Here is a 23,890-nt window from a genome sequence, read left to right on the forward strand (position 1 = left end):
ATGCGTACACACACACACGTACGGACACCTAACTGAGTCTCAAGGCTCTCGCTCAGGAGGCTCCTGCCGAGGGCGAGGGAGATTGACGAGCAACTCAAAACATGGAAACATCACGCTCGGACAGGCACGGTTCGTGACGACCTGGGGGGAGGGGGAAGACCTTCATCCAGCAGTGGATTGATCATCCCTAATAGAGGTTTTTGGGTTAGACCGCATAAACATAAATGTGTCATTCTGGCTGTCGCCTGATGAAGCTGGTTGTAATTACCTGGCGAAACGTCACCGTACTGGAAATGTAAATGGTGTTGGTTTTCTCTCCAAAATACCGGTGTGCTAAACTCGTAACTAATTGCCACGTTTTGTTTACGTGACAAATCTCACTAATCTTCGCTGCGTCGGGTGGTGGCGGGTTTAACGACGCATTTGTATAAACGCGACCTCGCCCAAAAAAACCTCCATTATGGATAATATTGGTCGAAAAAGCCTACTACTACTACGAGGTGTTAAACCGGATTAGTCATGGTTGATGATGGCGATTTGGATTTATCATCCTTTAAAAACCTCCCGATAGGAGCTTTTATATAGGCCTAGGGTGAACATTTTTAAAGTTTAAAATATTTGCCCACCCACCCGCACCTCCAACCCCTCCACCCCAACCCCGATTTTGAAGGGCAAAAACAAAAGTCGATTTTTGAACATTTCAAGATGTCCGTGTCGCTTCTCCTGTACTTTGGACACATTTTTGGTTATCAAGCCCTCGTTGATCATCATTAGAGGTCACATCGGCCGCAATCTCAATGACTCACGATCGACCATAAATATTAGATGTGCTCACGTATGCATTATACCATTGCTAATGGTTTTATGCGAGAATGCGTTGCCACGCTTATCATAACCAACACAAAATGCTTTTGTTGAGCGTGTCAATTACGAATGTATAAAAAATAAGGCATTTTATACGAAGTCATTTGAAAAAAAAGGAATACACATAAGTCTGAAATAATGAAATGTAAACTTGTCTTAATGTCTTAAATATTGTTGTAATATCTGTTCGCAGCATGCCAGACGCCTTTAAATAATTATCAGCAGATGGTTATCAATACTTAAAGCGTGTAACTAATTAAGTAATGGAGAGCAAAGGTCGGTGAGCAACATGTAATTTTTATTCTGTGTTTCTGGGTAATCTTTATTTTGCAACGATTATATTATGTTCGCACTTTAATGAGACACGTCCCAAAGTGGATATTCCATTAGTCGCTTCACAAAATTGTGAATTAACAAACAATCTGGGTTTTACCAGTCGAAGACCCAAGGACTGAGGGATTCACACTGTAGAGATTTAGATTATTATTCAGATGGTGGTCATCAGAAAGAGGCAAAAGCTGGGAAAATTGTGATATCAATTGCAAAGGCTTCCGTGTGCATTGCAAACGTACACGAGCAAGAAATGCATGGATTGTTTTAAACAAAAACAAAAGTTATATTCTTGGTTCTTTCGGTAAAGTCACGTAGAAGGGAAATAATAAAATAAGAAAAATATAACAATTCTCACGACGTTTCGACTGCAACACAAGCAATCATCATCAGGTGTGAAATCCACAGAAAGAAAATAATCTAAATCTTTTTTCAAATTTTCTTTCTGTGGATTTCACACCTGATGACGATTGCTTGTGTTGCAGTCGAAACGTCGTGAGAATTTGTATTGTTTTATATTTATATTATTTCATTATTTCCCTTCTACGTGACTTTACCGAAAGAACCAAGAATATGAATCCCTGCAGTCACGAAAGCTTTAAATCAAAATTTAAAAACAAAAGTTGTTTAAACGTAACATTGTAGTTTCATGACTGGCGTTACCAAAAGGAATTTAGGTTTTTTCTGGCCAATTTATTAATCAGCGGCTGTAACATCGCTGCCCCCATACCCAATATTTATTTTCGCGCATCATTTCTTTTTTTCGCGTGCCTTACTGAAGCTTTTGAAATGTTACAAATGAGAAAAGCGCTGCAAAAAAAACACGTTTAAAGTGCCCCCAAAGTTCAAACGTGCAGGAATAATCCATATAGTGTTGGTGAACTGTGCCTAACGGCTGACACGCTGTACGCGGTGTGTGTAACGCTGCCTTAGGCTACGTAGATTTTCATGCCATTTATAATATATTTTTAGTTGTTTTTCATGAAACGCTTATTAAAATTGTAACTAAGAACTAGTTTATATTGCCTTGTCAAGATGCACAAATCCAACCAACATCAAAGTGCTGATTCAACAAAATTAATCGCGAGCAAAACTTTGTGGAGATGATCGTCAATTTACACCAAATGTGATATGTAGAGGAAATTTTCATTAAATAAATTTAACTCACTCTTTAAATGGTCTTTTTCACTAAATTACATTTTTATGAACCCGTCATGTGACAGGCAATTACACTAGCAAATAAATAACGTTGATAATGATGTGGTTTTGATAGAGCCACCATCAGTCTGGAGCAGGAGTTCGTGGATTCGATCCCTGGACCATGACGCCTGTATCACGGTGGCGAGATGTTAACAACCTCGCCTGGTATACAGGAGCTTGTGGGTTCGATCCCGACCGTGATGCCTGTATATTTGGAGTTTGCATGTTGTCCCCGCGGTCACGGACATTTTTTCTCCGGGTCCTCTGGGTTTCTCCCTCCGCATTGAGAAACACGCGTTGAGGGTAGTTGGCTGATATAAATGTCCCCGTCATAAGCCACTTTGTTGAGATATCATTTGTGATAGCAAAGTAACTTCTGAAAAAAAGTGACGTAGCTCTGTAGTGCTTACCTGCTAAAATAAAAAAAAAACTGTTTAGTTTAGTTTCAGTCTCAAAGACCTTTAAACGTGAAAAGCAACTGACATCTCATCTCAACATATTGGAAAGGGCACCCCCAGTGGCAGCTACCTATGCGCAGGCACAAAGTCACTCAATCGCTCAACACCTGGCCTGCCAAAGGGCATTTGTCTGCCAGTAGGCGTCGATGATCCATGAAGGAGGTGTACCCATTGGGCTGGTTATGTTCTGATGCGGTTGATGCACGAAAAGCACAAAATAAATGCAGCGAAATTGCCCAACGTGTCTACAAAGCTACAGGCGAAGTGGATATCACGAGAATCGCCCCCACTCCCCCCCCCCCCCCCCTAACTCGAGCGGGACTCAAGGGGAGCGCTGCTTTGTACGAACAAACCCCAGAGCTGGCTTATCGCGGCGTCTCGAAGAGAAATTACTCAAGTCATATTTGCACGGGATTACCTTAACATTGACTTTTTCTCAGAAATGATGAATTCCCGTGCCCTCAACACAAGACCTTCCAACCTGACACAACAATTAAGGGGAATGCTGCGGAGTCCGCTGTGTATTTGCCAATGGATTTGCTGTAATTTTGAAGACACATATTTTTTCTCACGCGGATATCGGTATCGCGGATGCTTTCCCGGTGTGACGGTCAGCACCTGCGGCCGTCTGGAACGCTCTTCCCTTCCGATATTAGGACGCCACTGGAGCTATGCACTTTAGAATCTAAATCATCTAGATTAAAAACTAAATTTCTTCAAAACTGCTTTTTTATGTTCAGTTTTCTGTCCTTCCTCCGCGCCCTCCGAAGTTCAACGTACATACACACAGCAGACTTTGACTTCCATGGGGTGCCGGTTCCATTTTATCTCCCGGCGCGGCGAATGTAACAACGCTGCAAGGTTCTTAAACCGCGTCTCCCTCCACTGCCTCTGTCCGACCCCGCAGCATACAAACGGGTTCACCAGAGTCAGTGGATTGGCTGGTGGCATGTGTGGTGGGGTAGAATGTGAGTACCCCCCACGTCTTCCAAGAGGTTTGGCAAGTGTGGACGAGTAGGCCAATTACCCTCTAGGGGGCCTCTCCAAGCATCGCCTCGAGTGCAGGCTCTTCCGCCAGCATTAGCGCGAGCAAGGAATTGCAGGGCTGCACCTTCGCCCTTAATCAGTATTGTAGCAGATGCTCCATAAAACGGTAAGGAAAAGGCGATCTCTGTTGCTAAATTACCCCCTTGGCAGTAAAAAAAGATGGACTGTTCTGGCTGTTTGCCCAATGAAACACAAAATGGAATGTTCCATCTCTCCAGGGGATAATTTGTGTTGAACCCCTCATTCATATCTGGCACCATATGCCAAAGAAATCCATAGATAGTTTCACTAATAATTCACAAAGTATTCCCTCAAGGGAAACAGAGTGATTCTGATTTATGACAAGGCAAGTCGCTGCCCCTTCAGCCCAGGAGGTCTTATTGATACAGCTGTGAGGCACGGTCCAAGAAAGTTTATTTTATTTTATTTCTTTTCCCCACTCAATTTGGGCTCGTTCCAGCACTGGGACGTTCAAATGTCAGTTTGATTGACAGGTGGCAAAACAAATTGTTCAGGGCGTATAAAGTGTACCTATAGTGAGTAGTGACGATACTTACAATAATAATACTTTCATTTTATAGAGCGTAATCCATGCTAATAGCATCCTATCGCGTGCACATTGATTTTATATATATTTCAGGACCAAATCCAAATTAACAGCCACTACCACACAAATGCACACCCTTGCTACAACTGAAATAAACGAATCATAACTAAATTATGAAATGGCACCAAGACACAAAGGATACTGAAGGCCCTCTCGAAGTGACTTCCGAAGTAGTTCTCTGACGTGTGTGTGTGTAGGGGGGGACTTCCCCTCAAGTCCCTGAAGAAGCGCTCGGCACGTGGAGCGAAACGTCGGACACCGTGCCGAACAACACACGCGGCACGACCCGAAGACAGCGGCACAACGGCCATGAAAACCTTGCACACGAGACTCGCGAACAAGTTCTGTGACATCAACTTCTGCTCCAAAGGAACATCCCTGTGTCACGTGATGCACAGACTCAAAAACTAGTTCTGTCACATCAACTTCTGCCGCAAAGGAACATCCCTGTGTCACGTGATGCAGACTCCAGAACTAGTTCTGTGACATCAACTTCTGCTGCAAAGGAACATCCCTGTGTCACGTGATGCACAGACTACAGAACTAGTTCTGTGACGTCAACTTCTGCTGCAAAGGAACATCCCTGTGTCACGTGATGCACAGACTCCGGAACTAGTTCTGTGACATCAACTTCTATCGCAAAGGAACATCCCTGTTTCACGTGATGCACAGACTCCAGAACTAGCTCTGTGACATCAACTTCTGCCGCAAAGGAACATCCCTGTGTCACGTGATGCACAGACTCCAGAACTAGTTTTGTGACATCAACTTCTGCCGCAAAGGAACATCCCTGTGTCACGTGATGCACAGACTCTGGAACTAGTTCTGTGACATCAACTTCTGTCGCAAAGGAACATCTCTGTATCACGTGATGCACAGGCTCCAGAACTAGTTCTGTGACATCAACTTCTGTCGCAAAGGAACATCCCTGTGTCACGTGATGCACAGACTCCGAAACTAGTTCTGTGACATCAACTTCTGTCGCAAAGGTACATCCCTGTGGCTCGTGATGCACAGACTACAGAACTAGTTATGTGACGTCAACTTCTGCTGCAAAGGAACATCCCTGTGTCACGTGATGCACAGACTCCGGAACTAGTTCTGTGACATCAACTTCTGCTGAAACGGAACATTCCTGTCTCGTGAAGCACAATCGGAATGCGACTGCAACAGAAAACATATATTACAAAAAAGAAACCCATAGTCTATTACGTCAATGCTTTCATTGCATTACGTTTAAGTGATGGAAGTACATACATATTATTGGTTCTTTCGGTAAAGTCACGTAGAAGGGAAATAATAAAATAATAAAAATATAAAACAATAAAAATTATCACGACGTTTCGACTGCAACACAAGCAATCATCATCAGGTGTGAACATCCACAGCAAGAACCAAGAATATGAATCCCTGCAGTCACGAAAGCTTTAAATCAAAATTTGAAGTACATACAATTAAGGTGAATAATCACATGCAGCCCTTCGGTCGATCCACTGCTGGATGGAGGCCTCAACACAGGAGGTCACACTTTGCGGTCGTCTCGTGAAATTTCGCTGCTCAGTCACAAGTTCGTGACGAGTCGTCCCAACGACCGCTCTGACTGACGCTCGCAATCGCTGCTTGCAGCAGCTGGGAATCAAACCCAGGAGGCGTGTCCTTGTTGTATGCATGTACGCTGAACTTCTTTCGCACCGTACGGAGCCAACCGTGCAAATCGGAGGTGACGGGGGAAGGAAAACGGTGCGCTGACCGCCCCTTGCTGATGCTACGCTGTATGTATATATTAAAATAAACGCGACTTTGAAATGTCTGAAAGGCCAACATTGTGACATTGTTCGCTGGTGGGTTTAAAAAAGAAAGTTGCAGAATGAGCCCCCCCCCCACGTCTCTCTCTCCCTGTCGTCGACGCCGTTTTAATTCGCCTCTTAAATGTTCATCCCGCAGCTTTTTAGGAAACGTCGATCCGCAGAATGCACGGCTTTCACCTTGGGCTTTTGACTTTGACGACTGACAACACCCATTCGTTCCCTCCATGATTTATTCTAAAACGCCCTCTTCAACCGTGCGCGCAGTAATGGAGCTAGAGGTTGTCGACTCGGCTGACTTATTAAAAAAACCTCACACTATATAGCTAAGCCGTGCCACTCTCAGATTTGTTTTTTTTAAGCGTGGGGTTTTTTTTCTTCTTCCATCTTTTACATTTTAGGCTATCGCGGGGTAACGGTCGGCACACAACACTTGCAATCAGGAGGTCGCCGGTTCGATTCAATCTCCAGGCACGCCAATTGAAATAACAATTTCTTATTAAATTAACCTATTAAACTAAGCATTTATTTTATTTTACCATGTAAGGCCCACTGAGCTATATAACTCTTTTCAGAAGCGACCTGGCCAAGAATGATAGCTCAACGAAGTGACTTACCACGTGGAAATTTACATCAGCCAAATACTCCAAATGCCCATCGATTCTAAGCCTGGATCAAAAAAACGCAGGACCCGGAGAAAAATTCACACATCCATGGGGAGAGAGAGAGAGACACGCAACTCCACATATACAGCAGGCGTCAGGGTCAGGATCGAACCCACGACCTCCTGCATACCAGGCGAGGCAGCTAACATCTCACCACCGCGGTGCCCCCATAGATACCCCCCCCCACCTCGCTTTGTTTCCGTCCCCCTAGCAGTAAGAATGGGCTCAACAACAGTGAGTCGATCGGCAGGCCACGTGTGATGGGCTAAAGTGTGGGTACTTCCATCTCTTAGACGGCGCCTGCAGAGTGTGGAGGCCCTTCCGCCAGCGACGGCACGGGAAAGAAAGTGCCCGGCCGCACCTTTACCCTTGACATCTTTAGGCAAGGCAACTCCGGTCACTTGCGGTCAGTCGAGGTGAAAATGAGCGTTGAGTCTTTCGTTGGGGGTGAACAATTTAGCGACGGAAGTTCGGACGAAGGATGGCAAAAAAAAACACGTGGAGGGCGGATTTCACACGGCCACCATTTAGAACGCTGGAAACACCTCCACTGCAGGCCGGCCCTGGAAAAGGCGCTATATAAATCCGAAATAGAATGGAAAAGAGAGGACGGTCCGTCAATGTACGTACACGAATCCTCGCAGTGGCGGCCGCTTTTGGGGCGAGCCATCGAACAAAGACGTTCACCGCATCATCATCATCGCGCGCCCTTTTCACACGCGCTCCTGCGGCCGTCTGGAACGCTCTTCTTTCCGATATTAGGAAGCCACTGGAGCTATGCACTTCTAAATCATGTAGATTAGAACGCGTTACATGTTTAGTTTGTTGTCCTTCCCTCGCACCTCCGCTTAGCACGGTTGCGTACGTGCGGTGCAAAAGAAGTTCAAAGTGCATGCAACATATAACATAAATACAACACAGATACTCTGTGTGGGGGGCAGCAGAGGTCACGTTTCTTTTTCAACGGATCGCTGCAGGTTATCACGTTGTGTGTTCAAATCGCGTCAAGAGATGAAGAGTGCACTACCCTGTGTCAGGAAGGAGTTCAACACATGTGTAATATTGGAAACGAGCCTTTCTCACTGGAGAGATGTTGACTAGCTCGCCTGGTATGCAGGAGGCCGTGGGTTCGATTCCGACCCCGAGGCCTGTTGCATATTTGGAGTTTGCATGTTCTCGCCGTGGTCGCGTGGATTTTTCTCCGGGCTCTCCAGTTTTTCCCCTCCACCTTTAGCATCGGCACAACGCGTTTATAGTATTTGGCTGCTATAAATGTCCACCCGAAAAGCCACTTGGCTGGGCAATCATTTGTGTGTGGCCAGGTCGCTTCTGAAAAAGAGCTATATAGCTCAGTGGGCCTTACCTGGAAAGATAAAATAAATAACAACCCAACGCGCGCTCCCCCTTTCTCAATCCTCCCGCACGCACGCGCTGCAATGCACGCGCCTCCACCTCTAATCCGAACCCTCGCTTTAACCTTGGAGGGAGCTTAAGAGCCGAGTGACCTTTCCCCCCCCCCCCCGCCTGCGCCCCCCCCCACCCCACCCCCAACCACCATCCCACTCGCCGTCACGCAAGCCGTCGAGAGTTGCGGAAAGCGTCAGGTCCAGCTGCGAGGACACCGAATGTGGTGCCGTTTGATACCGCGGATTGCAAACATCCGTGTCAAATGATCAATCCCTCATCCTACATCAGAGGTCTCTCGACAGGGGATCGCTGGGAGCAGCGCGGGGGGGGGGGGCTCCAGGCGTCAATTGGGATGTGCGAAGTATAAAGGCAGTACGTGAAGGCAAGTGGCGGTGGGGGGGGGCGTCCATGCCGGATAGTGGGTTTGTAACGACGCATCGATCGTTTTAATGTTGACTAGGATTGCACGTTGTCGGAACCAAACGTTAAGTGGCTTTACGTCGAATATACGCAGATGGTCTGATAATTAAGTATGTGACGACGGTTAGGTGTCGCGGGGGGGGAGGGGGCTGAGGTGGTCAGCAGTTGGCTGAGGGGCTCAGAGCAGTCTGCTGGGTTTGAATCCGAGTGTCGGGGCGTTCCCATAATTAAGCCACGTTTTCGAGTGGAGTGAGGAGCAATTCTAAGCCTGACCTCCAATGACGACACAGAATAAATGAAAACCCTATCACATTATTATAAGTCAGTTTGTTTTAACTTAATTTGGCGTATTTCAGCCTCGCCGAGTCTCCAGACTCATTTTCTGGAGTGTCCTGCCAACAGTTTTTTTCGCATTTGATGGGAGGGGGCGGGGGGTGTTGCCACCACGTGATCCCAATTGAGATTTTCAGCGTCGGGATGAGTAAGGGGCCGTCCATAAACGGCGTCACGCGATTTTGGACAATTTTTTACCCCCCCCCCCCTCGTCACACGGCGTCACAAAAAGTCAGACCCCCCCCCCCAAATATAACGTCACAAAGCTCTGCCTCCCCCCCCAAAATAAAACATGCTTCAAATCGCTTTAAACTATTGTCATTGTAGTGCGTATTTAATGTGGCGCTGCACCACTCTGATGTTGTAGGAGAAAACATGTATTAAAAAGTCTATTTAATTAAGTAGAACGTGTTGTCTATATTTATTTAAAGTTGCGCATTTTGATGTGATGTCACATTTCTCATACCCCCCCCCCTCGTCACACATCGTCACAAAAGTCTGACCCCCTCCCCCCCCCCCAGGTGCGTGACGTCATTTATGAACGGCCCCTTAGTGCGTCTGGTGAATGATCACCCGTCCAACTGCTGCCCCTCTGCCTCAAGCCATGAGCGTAGTGGGGAGAGGAGGGGAGGGGAGTCAGAAACGCGATGCCGAATTTCACCGCCGCACGGCTACGCTGCGCGATGGTGGGATTGTGTGGCGTGCGATGAGAGGTGATGAGGAAGAAACTATACCGAGCAGGTCATCATCATCATCATCACGATTCATGGGCAGGTAGCTCGTCGGTGTCCACTGCACATTTCGTCATTTGTTTCCACTTTTCCTCTGTCGTGTGTCAACATGCTCAAGTAGTGGCCACATCTTTCTGGCACGAATCTCTTGCGGTGTCGTCGTCGTCATCAAGCCATTCTCTGCGAGGACTTCCTCTCTGTCCGGTCGCTTCCATTTTTTCCGAACGACACACTTGTAATGCTCCCGTTGTAGTTCATCCTACATACGTGTCCAAATAGTGCCAGTTTCCTTCTCATAACTGCCTGCATCGTCAGGTGATCACTGTGGAAACTTGCAAGTGGCAAAATTGCCGTCAATTCATTTCAGATGTTTCTGTATAAATATGTATTTCTCCCTGCCTAATTGTGCACAATGCAAGACTGATAATTGCACGAAGAAAAGTAGTTAATTATATATAACAAAAATTGCTCTCTTCACTTATTCAGCATTAGAGCGAGCGGCATTGTTACCCTAAGACCTATTTCGTCAATGGTCCAAGTCATCCCGAGCGGAGATTAGCGTACCCCCCTGCCCCCAGTCAATAACGCCGTCGTCATTTTAAGATGTTCTGTGTTCATATTTTGTTTGTTGCGGTTGCACCCGACTCAAGAGCCGCATGGCTCACAGGGCTATACCTAATAAATTAAACTTGAAAACTTGAAAGACGGCACTCCGATAACGGTTCTGCATTATCTTGCACGTAGCTCGGACGTGCGGTGGGAAATCAGTAAAATATCAAAACAATTAAAAATAAATTAAATTTTAATAAGTACTGCGTGCCTGGCAAGCCGGAAGTTTCGTTGATTTTTGTTGTTGTTGTTGTGTGTTGCAAGATCGACTCCGGCTGCGTGGGAATTATGCCTGGGTGTGTGCTCACGATTATAAGCGTCGGTTTGTTGGCCCCTCCAGCGCACGTGACACATAATGTAAATGTCTCCTCTTCAATTAAAGAAAGTAAATTAATTTCAGATGACAAAAATCCTCCTTCGCAGACTACGAATCGATCAAATCTTTATACGACGAAAAAAATCCCCAAGCGTCCGTCAACAACACTGTCGAATAAGGAAACGCACACGCGTGACACGTGACATTTTGAATAACGGGGCCTTATTTTTTCCACTATGTGGCTGATTAAAATTTTGAGTCTATTTTTTTCACGGATATTCTGCGTTTACTTTTTTTCCCCCTCCTTTCAAAGGCATCGTCACTGACAAAAGTGTTGACATTGCGGTGGGGGTGCTTTGTCCACCGCCTTCAACCGTAGGATGAATAAATACGCACCTTTGTTTACACGGCGCACTTCATGTGAGCAAAGGCACGTCCGAGTGCTTTACATAACATTTACATGAACGGCCCAGCACATAGAATAAATAAAAAAAATACATGGCATTTAATTTGGAATATCAACAAAGCAAATGTGGCATTACACACACCTGTGCGTGCCCTTAAATAGTTGAAGGTCACCCAGTTGATCAGACAAAGAGATTAGCTCGTATATATACCGCGTGCCTGATACAACTGAGAAGCATCAACATGCGCCGGGAAAATAAATAATGTTTTGAGAAGGCATAGTCAAAACAAACCTGCGTAAGAGAGAAATGTTGTCAGGTATCGTAGCGCCGTGTGATCTCGTGCAAAATGTCATTTCTGGCTGTCGCCTGATGAAACCAGTTGTAAATACTGGCGAAACGTCGTACTCGGATTTTAAATGTGGTGGCTTGACTCTCCAACACACCAGTGTGCTGTACTAGTGACGAATTGGCACGTTCAATGTACGTGACAAACCTTACTAATTGGCTGTGTCGGGTGGTGGCGGGTTTAACGACACATTTATATTTTTATGCGATCTAAAAACCTGTATTATGGAAAATGTAGTTTGCATGGGGCAATGCGTGACGATATCCCACCATGCATCGATCCATCAACTGCAATTGATTGTTGCATTAGCCTATGCATCGATACTTATTGAAGAAGAAAAAGAAGAAGCAGCAGCAGCAGAAGAAGAACGTACAACAACACGAATAAAACGGTGGCCTATAACTCAAAAGAGAATAGTAGTAGATTTTGGAATTCCATCATTACCCTACATTGTGACCAATTGAACGATTTGCTCGGAGGTGGTTGCTGGTGCACAGCTACTTGGCTATCGATATATAGGTTGGATATAATAACTCTACCCTATTTTTTTTTAATGTTACCGCGTAAGGACCCACTGAGCTATATCACTCTTTTTCAGAGGTGACCTGGCCACAAATGATAGCTCAACGAAGTGGCTTATCACGTGGACAATTTATAGCAACCAAATACACTTAGCGCACGTTTCTGCATGTGCAGGGAAGAACCGGAGGCCGCGGAGAAAAATCCACGCGACCGCGGGGAGAAAATGCAGACTCCAAATATCCAGTAAGGGGTCGGGATCGAATCCACAACCTCCTGTATACCAGGCGAGGTAGTTAACATCTCCTAGCCACCGTGATGATGATGGGAGAGAGAGAGACACGCAAACTCCAAATATACAGCAGGTGTCAGAATCTGGATCGAACCCACAACCTCCTGTATACCAGGCGAGATAGTTAACATCTCCTAGCCACCGTGATGACGATGAGAGAGAGAGAGACACACACAACTCCAAATATACTGCAGGCGTCAGGGTCTGGATCGAATCCAAAACCTCCTGTATACCAGGCGAGGTAGTTAACATCTCGATCAGGTTGCGATGGTCAGGTATCTCGTGGTGAACGCTGGCCGCTAACCACACACCTGCTGCTGATGCACACAACTAAGAACACAAAGTGATTTAACTGCCGTTGCAACCTCCTTTGCTACTGGTCACCTTCCCGTGACCTTGCCGCAGTAGTTAGGATATATATGATCGCCTGTGTATGTGTGTGGGGTTTGTGGGGAGCGGTAGCACGGTATCACAGCGGTAAGCGCGCTGCACTACAAACCCGGAGACCCGAGTTCAATTCCCGCTCACGGCCAACACCAGTACGGTCCTGGGCCTCCCCTAGGTCGACTCAGCCTAAAATGAGCGCCTGGTGCAATGTATATGTAAACATGGGCAGAAGGGAGACAAAGGCGGCCAGGCCTGGTGCTGGCCACCCACCCCCTTGTGTGTCGTTCTGGCCTTCATAGGTGCTGGCTAACAGCACTTGCCTTGATAACCTGTATGCCTGTCTGCGTGCGGTATTTACTGCAAATTGAGCATGCTGTTAGTGGGGCAATATTTATACGTGGTATTTGCCAACGAACTAACACATTTGTGGGTGAAGTAATTGACACAAAGTTTGGAACATTTGTTTAAACGAAGCGATAATCGGTGTAGGAATCGGCTACTCGTTAAATGCGCGCTTGGATTCATTAATTGCGTGAGTGCACCACTGGCAAAACGCGCTTTCGGAATCTTAATTCGTGCCGGACGAGGAATCCGATGAGTTATGAAGTCGGGATCGAACCCACGACCTCCTGCATACGGTAGGGGTGCGGGATCAGCAAAGTTACAATATAAAAAAGGGATATCCGAGCAAGATGGAGAAAAGTAAGCAAATGGCTAATAAATAGCGGTACAGAAGGATACAAATTGCGCGTGTGCGTAAATTCCTGTCGATTTGTCAACACCAAATGCAACCCTTGGGGTTAGGCAGCAATAAAACAACATCAACAACAGTCCAAGTTGAGCCCACATTTCCCCTTGTTGCGCCGAGATCGGGATGTCATTCACAAAGTTTCTGTTCAACCCCCCCCACCCCCCGGTTGCGATCGGCGCTTCGTACCGGGCTCGCGTCGAGTTGCGATAAAAACATTAACAAGTCCCAGTCCGCACCGAGACAACACCGTGCAGTCCCGCAACTGCATTTCAGCACGAGCAGCAGCCAGAAGCAGCGGCAACAGCAGCCAGAAGCAGCAGCAGCAACCATAAGCAGCAGCAGCAGCAGCAGCCAGAAGCAGCAGCAGCCAGAAGCAGCAGCAGCAGCAGCAGCCAGAAGCAGCAGCAGCAGCCAGAAGCAGCAGCAGCCAGAAGCAGCAGCAGCCAGAAGCAGCAGCAGCAGCCAGAAGCAGCAGCAGCAGCAGCCAGAAGCAGCAGCAGCAGCCAGAAGCAGCAGCAGCAGCCAGAAGCAGCAGCAGCCAGAAGCAGCAGCAGCCAGAAGCAGCAGCAGCAGCAGCCAGAAGCAGCAGCAGCAGCCAGAAGCAGCAGCAGCAGCAGCCAGAAGCAGCAGCAGCAGCAGCCAGAAGCAGCAGCAGCAGCAGCCAGAAGCAGCAGCAGCAGCAAGAAGCAGCAGCAGCAGCCAGAAGCAGCAGCAGCAGCAGCCAGAAGCAGCAGCAGCAGCAGCAAGAAGCAGCAGCAGCAGCAGCCAGAAGCAGCAGCAGCAGCAGCAGCAGCCAGAAGCAGCAGCAGCAGCCAGAAGCAGCAGCAGCAGCAGCCAGAAGCAGCAGCAGCAGCAGCAGCCAGAAGCAGCAGCAGCAGCCAGAAGCAGCAGCAGCAGCAGCAGCAGCCAGAAGCAGCAGCAGCAGCAGCCAGAAGCAGCAGCAGCAGCAGCCAGAAGCAGCAGCAGCAGCCAGAAGCAGCAGCAGCAGCCAGAAGCAGCAGCAGCAGCAGCAGCCAGAAGCAGCAGCAGCAGCAGCCAGAAGCAGCAGCAGCAGCCAGAAGCAGCAGCAGCAGCCAGAAGCAGCAGCAGCCAGAAGCAGCAGCAGCAGCCAGAAGCAGCAGCAGCAGCCAGAAGCAGCAGCAGCAGCAGCCAGAAGCAGCAGCAGCAGCAGCCAGAAGCAGCAGCAGCAGCAGCCAGAAGCAGCAGCAGCCAGAAGCAGCAGCACCAATGATCGCCAGACGTCGACCCCGTTGGGGTCAACCGCGACCGCTCGCTTACTCACTGGAGCAGGAGTCGGGCGAGTCGAGGAAGGCGGGCGTCGCGCGGAAATACTGCGGGTTCTCGATCACGGGGATGCGCTTGAGTCCGATGAGGACCGTGTCCGGGCCGCCGTCCATGGAGGAGCCGCTGCCACCCGACGCGCCGTGGTGATGGTGGTGGTGCAGGGGGCTCGCCGAGTCCTCGCTGCCGATCACCGCCGGCACGGGGCCTGACGAGTCGACGCGGAAGGGGGGGAGAGGAGAGCGGTGGGCGCGCGACGGGGGCCGGCGTCGGTTAAAGCGTCGCGGTGGCTAGGAGATTCATACTCGTAGTTCTTTCGGTAAAGTCACGTAGGTAAAAAATGAAATTAAAATGAATAAAAAATAAAAACAATAAAATCACGACGTTTCGGAGGCAACACAAGCTTCCGTCTTCAGGCGGAACTGATACAGATTTTTTGCTGTGACAGTTTCACCTGAAGACGGAAGCTTGTGTTGCCTCCGAAACGTCGTGATTTTATTGTTTTTATTTTTTTATAAATTTTAATTTCATTTTTTACCTACGTGACTTTACCGAAAGAACTAAGAGTATGAATCCTTGCAGTCACGAAAGCTTCAAATCTAGAATGGCTAGGAGATGACTACCTCGCCTGGTATACAGGAGGTCGTGCGTTCGATCCTGACGCTCGCATATTTGGAGTTCGCGTGTTCTCCACGTGGTCGCGTGGATTTTTCTCGGGGTCCTCCAGCTTTTCCCCTCCACATTTAGAATCGACGTGCGTTTAGAGTATTTGACTGCTATACATTGCCACCAGATAAGCAACTCCGTTGAGCTTTGATTGGTGGCCAGGACGCTTGTGAAACAGAGCTACTGTATATAGCTCAGTGGGGTTTACCTGGTAAAATAAATAAAAACGAGTTTATTTTACAGTTTAGTTATCTCCTTCGCCTGGTATGCAGGAGGTTGTGAGTTCGATCCCGACCCTGACGCCTGTTGTATATTTGGAGTTTGCGTGTTTTCTCCCCGTGGTAGCGTGGCTTTTTCTCCAGGTTCTCTGGTTTTTCCCTCCACATTTAGAAACACGCGTTCCTGAAATAGAGCGATATGGCTCAGTGGGCCTTACCTGGTAAAATAGAAAGAATTTCAAGCGCTCAGGAAAATCTCTCACACATAATGAGGCTACTTCTCAGTTGTTCAGAGTTTAAAATCCTTTCTCGCAGTGGCGTCACCTGTTTCGTGTCTCCACGTTACCTTCAAGCACCTCCGATTATTACGGTTGACTACGTACGCTGCTAAATAAGTTTAACATAAATACGTGCAATGCCATCATCTAGGCGACATGGACGAGGTTAACTTGAATCATAATAATAATACCTATGGTGCTGAGTCGTGGTTTAGTGGTTGCCGCACGCTGCGCTCTAAACCCAGCCACCTGAGTTCAATTCCCGGCCACGGTTAACATCAATGGCGAGCAATATCTAAACCGGTCCTGGGATCCCCCTTCACCAAGACACACTGTGCCCAGTATGGTGAAGTATGGTCAAACATCTCCCCCCCCCCTGCCCTCACTAATATCGGCATGGCACACGAGGGAGTGCTGTGGCCACCGCCACGCACAGTACTGATGCTTACACATCGCAGCAGGTAACTTATTTAAGGCTGAGTCTACCTAGGGGAGGCCCAGGACTTCATATAATCGCTACCGATGTCAGTTGTTGGCCGGGAATGAAACTCGTCGCTGGGTTCATTGCTCAGTGCACTAACCACTCACCACCTCGGAGGCGTGAAAATCACGGGACGGATCACGAGCAGAGAATATCTCAGATTAGCAGATGAGGATCGGGAGCACAGCGTGTTGGTTCATTGTTGCGAGCGGTGCATTGGTACGCGACTGACAACACGCAGGGAAGACTCACAGATTTTCCAGAGCAGCTGCTTATAAAAAAAAAGGTATGATCCTGGGAAAACCAGGACATGTAGCAACACTACCCAGTTTGCCTCTGCTCCAGACATAGATCCCCCTAGAGCCGAACAGACTGTTGGAGCAAGTGTTCGTGAGCGAGCAGTTATGAAGGTCGGCACGGCACACGGTTGAGTGGGTGACCGAGACCACGCCCAGTCGTCTTTGTCTCCCCAGTGCCGATGTTTTATACATCGCATCAGCTACTCATTTGATGCTGAGTCGACCTAGGGGTGAGGCCAGGAGCGGTTCAAATAATCGTCACTGGTGTTGGCCATGAAAGGAAATCGAACTCAGCTCGCTGAGTTGGAAGTGCGGCTACCCGCTGCACCACCGCTCCCCCACGGACAGGCAACAACGACAACAAACAGACAGACACGCATACACACACACGCACGTGCGCGCACACACACACACGCACTGAAGCCCCATCATCCGTGCGAGGCAGAACTCGGAGCACCGATGGGACCCCGGTGCTCGCCAGTTGCTTTCCGCAGATTACCGCTGGGACGGCGAGATGTGTAGGAAGCGGAGCGGTGGCACAAAATGGTGTGTAAAATACGCAGCTTGCCGACATTACACGCACAAATGGACGAGCGCACTGAGCGGCAAAAGCCTTCGCCGTTCGGGCGGCAAACGCCGCAGTGGCAGGCTGACAAACCGCACGCGAGACGCTTTTTTTTTGTCTCGATCGCACGTCTCGAGAAATCTCGCGGTGGCTTTTTTAAATTTTATTTTAGTGGGTCCGCTGAGCTGCACGGCTATCTTTCAGAAGCGAGCTGGGCACACATTTACAGCGGCCAAACACTCTGAACGCAACGTCGCTTCTAAATGTGGAAGGGATGATAATACCGGAGGACCTGGAGAAAAAACATGCGAACTGAAAATATAAAGGTGTCAGGGTCGGGATCGAACCCACGACGACCTCCTGTATACCAGGCGAGGTAGTTAACATCTCGCCATTCTGGCACCCAAAAGTCAGGACGAATAGGGTAATTGATTTACTTTAACAAATAACGTAGGGTTATTTTATTTATTTTACCAAATGTTAAAATCGAATTCCATTAACATTAATGCATACGTAAATTCTCTTTTGAAATTAATTTAGCCTTTTTTTTTCTTCAGATTACAGCTGTGTAATCTTAAAAAAAAATCATTCATTGATTATGTTTTGTCATTCAGGGTTCTTGGTCGAGTTTTGTAAACGGCAGTTTCGAGGTGACCCCCTAAAGGAAGAAGAAAAATAGATATTAAGAATGATAATATATCGTATTTTAACTTAATGAATAAACAATAAAAATGTTGTAATGCATGCATTAAACGAAATGAACTAATTCTCTTTGTCCTGACTTTTGGGACCACCCTACACATTAAGTTGTCGAGCTCCCTCTCAATGCACTGCTGGATGAAGGTGTCCCATCGTGTCGGTTATGGGGGTTGTTTGACCATACTTCACCACGTGGGTGGAATGCAGGTTTGTGGAGGAGGGCCAAAGCATCCCAAATTTAAACCGCAGAGTGCTGACCACTATGCCACCGCTCCTCCTCAGAGAGATATTTTTTTGTGTGGATATTGGAATACTCACACAACAAAACGCACTCTCGTTAAAGTGTGAAGTCACGTGGCGGGTTTTTTTTTATCTCGTGATATTTTTTATTTTGCCGGTGGGTCCTTTTTTGCTGATATCAACATTTTCCAAAGGCTATTTCGACGGAGGTAATCTATTCCTCCCACTGTGACCAACACAAATAAATATTGCGAGGGTTCCATGAAGGGGTATGGAAGCGGGTGGGGCGGTGTTGCAGTGGTCAGCGCGCTGCCATTTAAATCTGGTTACCTGGGTTCCATTCCCAGCCACGGCTATCACGAGCGTTGAGTGAAATCTGAAACCCTCCCTCCCCTCCCCTCACCAACGTGCACTGACCATCAGGGTAATGTATGATAAAACAACCGAGATGACCGACACACATCCAGCAGTGGATTGACAAAGGGCTGTTAAATTTCGATTTAAAGCATTCGTGACTGCAGGGATTCATCTTCTTGGTTCTTTCGGTAAAGTCACGTAAAATAATTATTTTATTATGTTTTATTTTTATTATTTTATTATTTCCATTCTACGTGACTTTACCGAAAGAACCAAGAAGATGAAAAGGGCTGTTAACTAATGCAGCATATATTTCCTTAGATGAACATGCAGAGACAAACGTACAAACATTAATGGATGTATAACTTAGATACATCTGCGTACGCTGAAGGTTAGACAAATAAAAAAAAAATAAAGGTACAATAGCACGTGAAAACATGGCAATTTTTAATGCTCATTGAGAATCCCCGTCCGTATGCACGAATCGTATGAAACGAATCGCGCTGTTAGTGGTCGCTATTGAAAAACACGTCCATACAGTCCTCGAGGAAAGCGCAGGTGCTTAGGAGTGAACCCTTTTAAAAATTCTTTCGCGTTAGCTTGGAACGTCTACCAGCATTCGGAAACCTTTAGAAACCTTTTACAATTAAACTAATTGCCTGAGGCCTTGAAAGGGGATATAGTGACATTTAGGAAGCCCAAGCAAGCATCGGCGCATGCTTTAAGTACATATCTAAAATGTGACGACGTATTTAATCAGAGATTTGGAAAGCGTTCCACACACACACATTTCACTCTTGGGTCCAGACAATTCGCCGTTAGTTCCTGCCAACATCATTGGGCGACTGCCAGAATTGTGATGCTGGTTGCTACTCCTGGCAAAAACGTTGTGTTCACGTGAGGACGTTTAACTTTAATGCGTTTTAAAATTTATTTGTTGAATTTTATTAAATGCGTTCATTTTTACGCTGTACATTTTTATTTGTACATTTTTCAATTTATTTACTTTTGCATTTATTTATATTTTGTGTTTTAAATAGATTTATAACAAAACATTATTAAATGTATATTTTTGTTTTATGCGTTTTCATTTCATAAGTTTTTTTTATTCATTTATGTAATATTAAACATTTATTATAATTTTTTATACATTATTAAATGTATTCACGCGACGACGTTGTAAAATGTATTTATTTAATGTTTTAAATCTACGTATTTTTATTTAATAGATTTTTATTTTGTACGTTTTTGTATGTTTTTAAATGTATTTATTTTTATTTCATATGTTTTTAAATGTCCTTATAATTTTTTTGTAAATGTATTCATTTTTATTTCATACGCTTTAAAATGTATTTACGCGACGACGTTCTTATTCGGCTGTGTCGGGTGGTAGAGGGCTTTCAGGCGCGTCGTTGGAATTTCCACTCACGCGGCCTGAGCCACAAGTCAATTAGCAGTGATGATCAGTGACAGTTGAGAGTGATGGTAACTCCAGCACAACCCGACGCAACTTAAGAAACCAGGCACCTACCACCTTGCAACACAGTTTTGCCGGCATGTAATTACATCGTTAGCAATTAAACAAAAGATCCCACGTGTTAATTATTGTCAGGTGAAGTTGATGATACTTTCCGCTCAACTTTGCGCCGTGCCAATTGAGAAAACGTTCGTGCCTAATGTGCGATGTAATGTTCAATCATTGCCTTTTGTGCGCTAAAATAAGGCAGTCTCCGAATTTCAGCGTGAGCCGTCTGGTTCAGTCACACGTGTTATGTGTCCCGCACGCTTGCCCCGTGACCGATGCCGTAAGGCAAATCCAAAATAAATGTTGGCACTCCCACAGATATTTGACGCTGCCGTTGCGAAACGTTCAGCGCCACTCGACCTGCCACTCAGAGGCCACCGGTTCGATCTCCTGGCAAGGCGACAACCCTGCATCTGTTCACCCAGCGGCGTGAATGGGTGCCACCATCACGGACTGAGGCGATCGGCAGGTCGCGTGCGGTGGGGTAAAGTGTGGGTACTCCCAATTCTTCCTGGACTTCCGGGGTCAGCGTGGAAGAGTAGGCCAAAATTCCACTCCTCACGGGGTCTTTCTCGAGCTCTCTCTTGTGCAGTAGTGGAGGCCCTTCCACCAGCGGTGACGTGGACAACAGAATACCAACAGAGTTGGATTGTGACTGCTCTAAGGAAGATATCAGGATAGCCTCGGTCAATCTTGACATTATATATTCGTGGGAATGTCCACCAGCGACCCGGGAAAACCCTACGGCAGATCTCAAGCTGCAATTCTCACATTTACCCCCCCACAATGCCATTTGTCTGTATCACAACCAAAATAAAAAGTGGTCCATGCTCATACAAACAAGTACTTCCACCCCAAGCAAACAAAAAAAAGTTTCAGCCTCGAAGATTGTGAGTGAATGCTGTTGGCAAACAAACACTTTTGGACGCATCACTCGCGTGCCTGCATGACAGATTGACTTGTGGTGAAATGCCACCCTCAAACACTGTCCCCCCCGCCCTCCCTCCCTCCCTCGCCCTCTCAGCACGACACTTTACGCCCATCCGGAGCCGAGAGTCGCGATCATCACTTGTCTGGCTCTAGCGGCTCAAAAGAGCGCAGCAGCCAACGCATGCAGAAATAACTCAACGTATTTGTCAAGAACGCTGTCCCTCAAGACGATATAAATGGGTGACATTTGGGGGTGAATACCCCGCCCCCCTCACCTCCCACCGCCCCCCCCCCCCTTTCACAGCAGATGTGACGAGCAATGTCCCCTAATTCTATCCCACGTCATTTGTTCTACATTGTTCTGCCCCCCACACCCGCATAGTAACCTTCATCTGTGTTACGACAGTACCAAGGAAATTCGCTCAACACATTTGTCGCTGCCCATAAAGAGGACAACTTCATATTGGAGGGTGGCATCTCACCACAAGTCAATCTATTGTTCTAGATTTGAAGCTTTCGTGACTGTAAGTATTCATATTCTTAGGTTTTTTTCAGTAAAGTCACGTAGGTAAAAAATAAAAATTAATAAAAGTAAAATAAAAATAAAATAAAAATACATCGGCCGTCTCTCGCTGAAAGCGAGAGACGGCCGATGTATGTTGCATGCACGTTGAACTTCTTTCGCACCCTACATGGCCGGTGACAGAGTGGGCCACCAGTGGAGGGAACCACTCCTCGGGGGACCACCTCCGTGGAGACGGAGCGATGAGCGAGGCAATCCGTGACGGAGCGAGACGCAGCTGCATGGCATCAGTGCTGGGGCTCATCAAGCAGTGGATAAATCAGTGCTGTCTGATGGCGATATTATTTCGTGGAGGTGGCAACGCCGCAGCTACCTCGACCAACATCGATTTCTCAATCTCGCAAATACGTGCGACAAATTGCGCGTGCCTAAGAATCGATGTCTTGTGATCAGCTTATGGATTGTGGCATCGCAGGACCAATGGGGGGGGGCGGGGTGGTGGGGGGGGGGGCGAGTCGTGGTGGACGGGGTGGGGGCTGGTTGGCATCAGCGTTGGCAATGATTCATCCATCCAGCAGCAGCGTATAGAGCCTGGCTCAATGCGAGCGGGGACGATTGAGTGGCAATGGCGGATTGGCGACCACGTGTCTCTTTGTCAGGCTGCAAAAAGAAAGACAAAGATCCCCCGTACAGCCTTAGCGGGCTGTTGGGGCAAGTGCCGTTAGCGAGGAGCGCCTATGAAGGTCGGCATGGCACACGTTGGTAGGGTGGGTGGACAGCACCACGCCCCGACGCCTTTGTCTCCGGAGTGGCGATGTTTACACACCGCACCAGGTACTCATTTGAGGCTGAGTTGACCTAGGGACGGCCCATGACCGGTTCAGATAATCGTCACCGGTGATGGCTGTGAGCGGGAACCGAACCCGGGTCGCCAGGTTCATAGCGCAGCACGCTAACCGCTACACCACCGCTCCCCACACACACAGCACTCACTCGCACACACACACAGCACTCACACGCACACAGCACTCACACACACACACAGCACTACACACACAGCACTCACACACACACAGCACTCGCACACTCACACAGCACACACACAGCACTCACACACACAGCACTCACACACAGCACTCACACACACACAGCACTCACACACAGCACTACACACATACAACACACACACACAGCACTCACACACACACAGCACTCACTCGCACAGCACTCACACACAGCACTACACACACACACACAGCACTCACACACTCACACAGCACACACACAGCACACACTCACACAGCACTCACACACACAGCACACACTCACACAGCACTCACACACAGCACTCACACACACAGCACTACACACACAGCACTCACTCACAGCATTTACTCACAGCACACAGCACTCACACACAGCACAGCACTCACACACAGCACTCACACACTCACACAGCACACACACACAGCACACACACACAGCACTCACACACTCACACAGCACACACACAGCACACACTCACACATCACTCACACACACAGCACACACTCACACAGCACTCACTCACAGCACACAGCACTCACACACAGCACAGCACTCACACACAGCACTCACACACAGCACAGCACACACACAGCACTCACACACACACACAGCACTACACACACAGCACTCACTCACAGCACTCACTCACAGCACACAGCACTCACACACAGCACAGCACTCACACACAGCATTCACTCACAGCACACACAGGACTCACTCACACACATCACTCACACACAGCACAGCACTCACACAGCACTCACTCACAGCACTCACACACACACAGCACTCACACACAGCACTCACACACAGCACTCACACACACAGCACTCACTCACAGCACTCACACACACAGCACTCACACACAGCACTCACACAGCACACACTCACACACAGCACTCACTCACAGCACTCACACACAGCACACACACTGCAGAGCATCGCAGCCGATGCATCTCGGACGACCCAACAACCCGCCCGAGGCTGGGGCTGCGCGCTACGCATGTTAAAACCAAGTGCCACACCCAGCCAGGCGTTTCCAAAGGGGGCCCGGCACGGCCACGCTTTGAGACGCGTCAACCCCGAGACGCGCCTTATCACGGCTGCGCCTTCCTTATCGCGCGCGCGCAAGCGGTGTGCCGCGCGCGCTGTTTCGCGTGTGCCGCGTGGTGGATAAGGCGGTGGCTGGCGGTGGGGACTTGCCGATGACCGGTACCAGCGGTGTCAATATCGGCGTCTGTGGAGGAGGCTCTTGAAGGACGCGGCGACTGCTACTGGGCAATTGGA

At 47.8% G+C, this 23,890-nt stretch overlaps 1 protein-coding gene across 1 annotated transcript in view; it reads right to left on the minus strand.

Moving 5' to 3' along the window:
* The window catches only part of LOC144734829 (BDNF/NT-3 growth factors receptor-like), a 280,911-nt gene that overhangs the window by 93,705 nt on the left and 163,316 nt on the right, over nt 1–23,890 (minus strand). The window contains exon 12 of the mRNA XM_078617227.1: nt 14,777–14,983. Coding sequence (XP_078473353.1) covers nt 14,777–14,983 — 207 coding nt within the window. The remainder of the gene's footprint in view (nt 1–14,776; nt 14,984–23,890) is intronic.

Source organism: Lampetra planeri, chromosome 53 (assembly GCF_965212315.1).
Source record: "Lampetra planeri chromosome 53, kcLamPlan1.2.h2, whole genome shotgun sequence".
NCBI classification, from domain to species: Eukaryota; Metazoa; Chordata; class Hyperoartia; order Petromyzontiformes; family Petromyzontidae; genus Lampetra; species Lampetra planeri.